The sequence below is a fragment of the Plectropomus leopardus genome, unplaced genomic scaffold (assembly GCF_008729295.1).
Source record: "Plectropomus leopardus isolate mb unplaced genomic scaffold, YSFRI_Pleo_2.0 unplaced_scaffold12035, whole genome shotgun sequence".
NCBI classification, from domain to species: Eukaryota; Metazoa; Chordata; class Actinopteri; order Perciformes; family Serranidae; genus Plectropomus; species Plectropomus leopardus.
This window is the reverse complement of record NW_024612766.1, coordinates 1-4086: the sequence shown is the minus strand read 5'-3', so window position 1 is coordinate 4086 and position 4086 is coordinate 1. Positions and strand designations below refer to the sequence as shown.

General features: G+C 39.2%; 1 protein-coding gene across 1 annotated transcript; it reads left to right on the top strand.

Moving 5' to 3' along the window:
- Window positions 1-120: 120 nt before the first annotated feature.
- On the top strand, window positions 121-3762 carry LOC121963660 (forkhead box protein K2-like; the record flags this gene model as incomplete). The annotated part of the gene is made up of 2 exons (XM_042513932.1): window positions 121-1067; window positions 3568-3762. Coding segments are annotated over exons 1-2 (491 nt in total), but the record flags the coding sequence as incomplete, so codon positions are not given.
- Window positions 3763-4086: the final 324 nt, after the last annotated feature.

Sequence of the window (4086 nt, the reverse complement as noted above, 5' to 3'; positions counted from 1 at the left end):
ATTATGATTTTTTTTATAATCTATCTATCAATCTAGTTTAAAGAAAAGAAAACTTTTCTGATGTTTAAATTTTTGCTAAATTTCAGATAATATTCTTGTGAATTGTAATTTTTCCCTATGTTTTTTGAAATAAATCAAGCCAATTTGCTGAGGTTTCAAAGACTTAAGATTGTAAGTTTACCCCAAACAGTAAGCAATTTGCTGTGGAATTAAATAATATTGAACTATGCATGTTGAGTTTTCCAGAGTTTGCTGCTATCTTTTTTTTTTTTTTTGAAAATCCCAAAACTAAAACAGACAAGCTAAGGAGACGAATGCTTCTGGAGAAGTTGAAAGGGTGGGTTACAGAGACATCCTTGAAATCACTGCACCGCATTTTCCATCTCTCCATCCATCTGCGTGTCAGCCTGCACTGCAACCGACCTCACTTTTCTACGGCTATTTTTATTATTGTTGTCATTGGTAAACACCACACATCTGCCTGCCCAGGGCGGCTTCCCATTGGTTCAAATGGTTGTCTGTCGCAGTACTTCCGTCCGTTTGGCCGCTTGTGATTGGCCGGGGTTTCTCTTTTTTTCCTCCTCTCCGCGGCGGTGGGTCGGAGCCGCTGTGTCCCCGGTCTGGCACGTTCCTAGCCAAATTCTCCACGGTGTAAAATTGGATTCCCCCTTTTTCACAAAACCAAAAAATAACCCCCCTTCAATTCCCTGGAACCGCTGATACGTTTCTGCTCAACACACACCTCCAAAGCTCCAGCAGATAGCTCTGAAGATGGCGGTGGTAAGCGGGATGTCGGGGTCGGCTGTAGCCCGGCTGGAGGGCCGAGAATTCGAGTATCTGATGAAGAAAAGGTCGGTGACCATCGGCCGGAACTCCTCGCAGGGCTCGGTGGATGTCAGCATGGGACACTCCAGCTTCATCTCCCGGCGGCACCTCGAAATATTCACCGCGGGAGAAGATGGCACCGGCACGGGGGAATTCTATCTCCGATGCCTTGGAAAAAACGGGGTGTTTGTTGATGGGGTGTTTCAGAGAAGAGGGGCGCCACCTCTCCAGCTTCCACGAATGTAAGATTATTGCGTCCAATGTGCTCTAACTATCAAAATCTGCAGACTAGTAGCTTCATGTGGTGTGTTTGTTTTGTTGTCCCGTAACATTGTTGCACGTGTTGTGTCAAGGAACACCAGTGATACGTGCTGCTCGTTTGCATTGCGACAACGTCACGCCAAATTTCCATGCCAAATATGTCAGTGTAAACATGCCGTTGCCTAAATGACAAAACAAAAACACATTTCACTTAAGTTATGACCTTATGTTAACCCTTGTGTTATGTGGTTAATTCGGCACACATGTAGTCCACCAAGCAGACGTCAATAAGACGTCAGATAGTCCAGCTTCAGCTTTAGTGCACTGTTTTCTCGTAAATTACTCACCACAGTGCGTAGCTGATTTTTACGTAAAATTAGAAGTTAGTTGTATTTATTTATATTGACCTGTTGTGTCATGCAAGCCTAATTGAACAGAGGCCCCTAACCATCAAGGCTATCTTCTATACATTTCCCCCAATATCTGTTTGCTTATAGCAAAGTGAGAAACATAAAAATGGTCAAACTGTAAAAGAATTCAGAGGTTTTTTTTTTCCTCAAAATTAGGACTTTCGGTTTACACTAACTGCTGCTGTCCCACCTAACATGCTAACAACACATGCTAACAGCTGAACTTGTGCTTGCATAGGTAATGTTTCTGACGTGCTGCCACACTGACTGCAGAATATTTTACTTAAAACCCTGTTTTCTAGTGAGGAACTCACCATAGTGCGTAGCTAGCTTTTACATTAAATTAGAATTTGGATGCATTTATTTTTGTTTACCTGTTGTGCCAAGCATGCCGAATTGAAGAGAGGGCCATAACCACCTAAACTGTTTTTAGTACGTGTCCCCCAATGTCTGCGTTTTCTGACAGCAAAGTATGAAACATAAAAAATAGACCAATTGCTGTAGAGTTTGGTTGTTATTCTCAAAACAAGTTAACTTTTCTGCTAACACAAATTTGATGCTGTCCCACCTAACATGTTACCAACACATGCTAACAGTTGAACTTGTGCTTGCATAGGTGATGTTTCTGACCTGCTGCAACACAATATACTTTTACAGATGTCTAGTAAGTTATTCACCAAAGTGCGTAGCTAGCTTTCACATACAATTGGAATTTGTATTTACTTTTATCTACCTGGTGTGTCAAGCATGCCGAATTGAAGAATGGCCCCTAACCATCAAAACTGACTTATATTCATGTCCCCCGATGTCTTTGTTTACTGACAACAAAGTATTAAAAATGTCTGAATTGTAGCAGAATTTGGTTTGTTATTCCCAAAACAAGCTAACTTTTTATTGCTAACACAAAACTGCTGCTGTTCAGCCTAACATGCTAACAACACATGCTAACAGCTAAACTTGTGCTTCCATAGGTAAAGTTTTTGACCTGCTGCAACGCAGACTGCAGCATTTTTACTTAAAACATAGAGTGGTGTTGAATTATTGTAATATGCTTGGTACAGCATGATTTTTATGTGTTGCAACAGCAACCACAAAGCAGAGGTCAGTTAACCACTTGAAAGCTGAGCAAACTGGCTGGATTTCCTCCATAGACATGGGAAGAAAGTTATGAACAATAAAGAAAGAAATGACACTTTTAGCAAGAAATTAGTAAAAAAAAAAAAAAAAAAGTACAGGAATTATAAAATTACCTGAAAGGGCTTTTTTTTTTTTTAAATTAAAGGGACAGAAGAAAACAAACAAGAAAAAGGCCTGGAAAAGGTGCAATGTATTATTTTAATTATAAAATTCTGCAACATAACATTAAATATTTGATTCTGCTAATTATTAATAAGAAAAATTTCCCTAGCTGTTTAAAAATAGCTTTCTAAATCTACTAATTTCTTGCAATTTGTAGAACATTTTTACCAAATTGCCTTCTTTCCCATTTTTTAAAAAGGAAACTGCACCAATTTTATCAGAGTTCAAAAGTCCAAATATACTTGTGAAAGGCATCTGAAAGCAGCACAAGAAAAGTGATGTGGCTCCAGGTTTCAAAAGAGTTAATTTGATGTGGCGCATTGTCCCTCTTGCTTGTTAGTCAGTCCTATTTCACATGTAATTACCCCAAGACTCACACTGAATTGTTGTTTTAGTAATTCACATTTTGTAAATGTTTTGGTAATGTCAATGTTGTCAACACACCATAGTAGTACTTCATTGGAAGGTGTCAGCAGCTGGTCCAAATATACTCAGTTAATAATAAATGGGACATGTTAGACATGATCTGTTACATAATGGCCATGTTGGACATCCATATTTAAACTGCAAGGCTGAATCTCAGAGCACCTCACTTGGCCTCAGTTAGACCTCGTTGACCTCCTTGTCGCCGGGCAGGAGGCTTGTTTTTCCGTAATAAGCATCGTATCACTTATGTAATTTGTATTCAAATATATAAAACATTTTAAATGGAAATGCATCAACATCAAAAATACACTTCTTATGTTTTTTTCTGTTTGTCTTTTGTTCCCAGGTGTTGTTTCCGGTTCCCCAGCACAAGTATAAAGATCACGTTCACAGCCCTTGCCAATGACAAGAAGGAGCCAAGGAACGTGCCGGAATCACCGGTTAAGCCCGTCCAACCCCAAATTTCGCCACTGACCATCAACATTCCTGACAACATTGCCCACCTCATGAGCCCACTGCCTTCACCCACTGGCACCATCAGGTGGGTTTATTTGAGTTTTGTGCAATGCTCAAAACCTCGTATTGAAGTGTAAGGTAACAATATTGTCTAAATTACATAATTGAAGTAGGTGTTTTTTTAACCCTTTGAAACCTAGAGTAAAATCACTTTTCTTGTGGTGCCTTTAGACACCTTTCACAAGTATTTAAACCTTTGAACTGAAATTGGAATTGGTGTGATTTATTTCAAAACATGGTAAAAAGACAATGAGCAACGTGATAAGAAATGTTCCACAAATTGTTAGAAATGTAATAGATTTAGAAAATGTCAAGGGAAAAAAAGAAAAAAAAGCTGTGGAAAAAAACT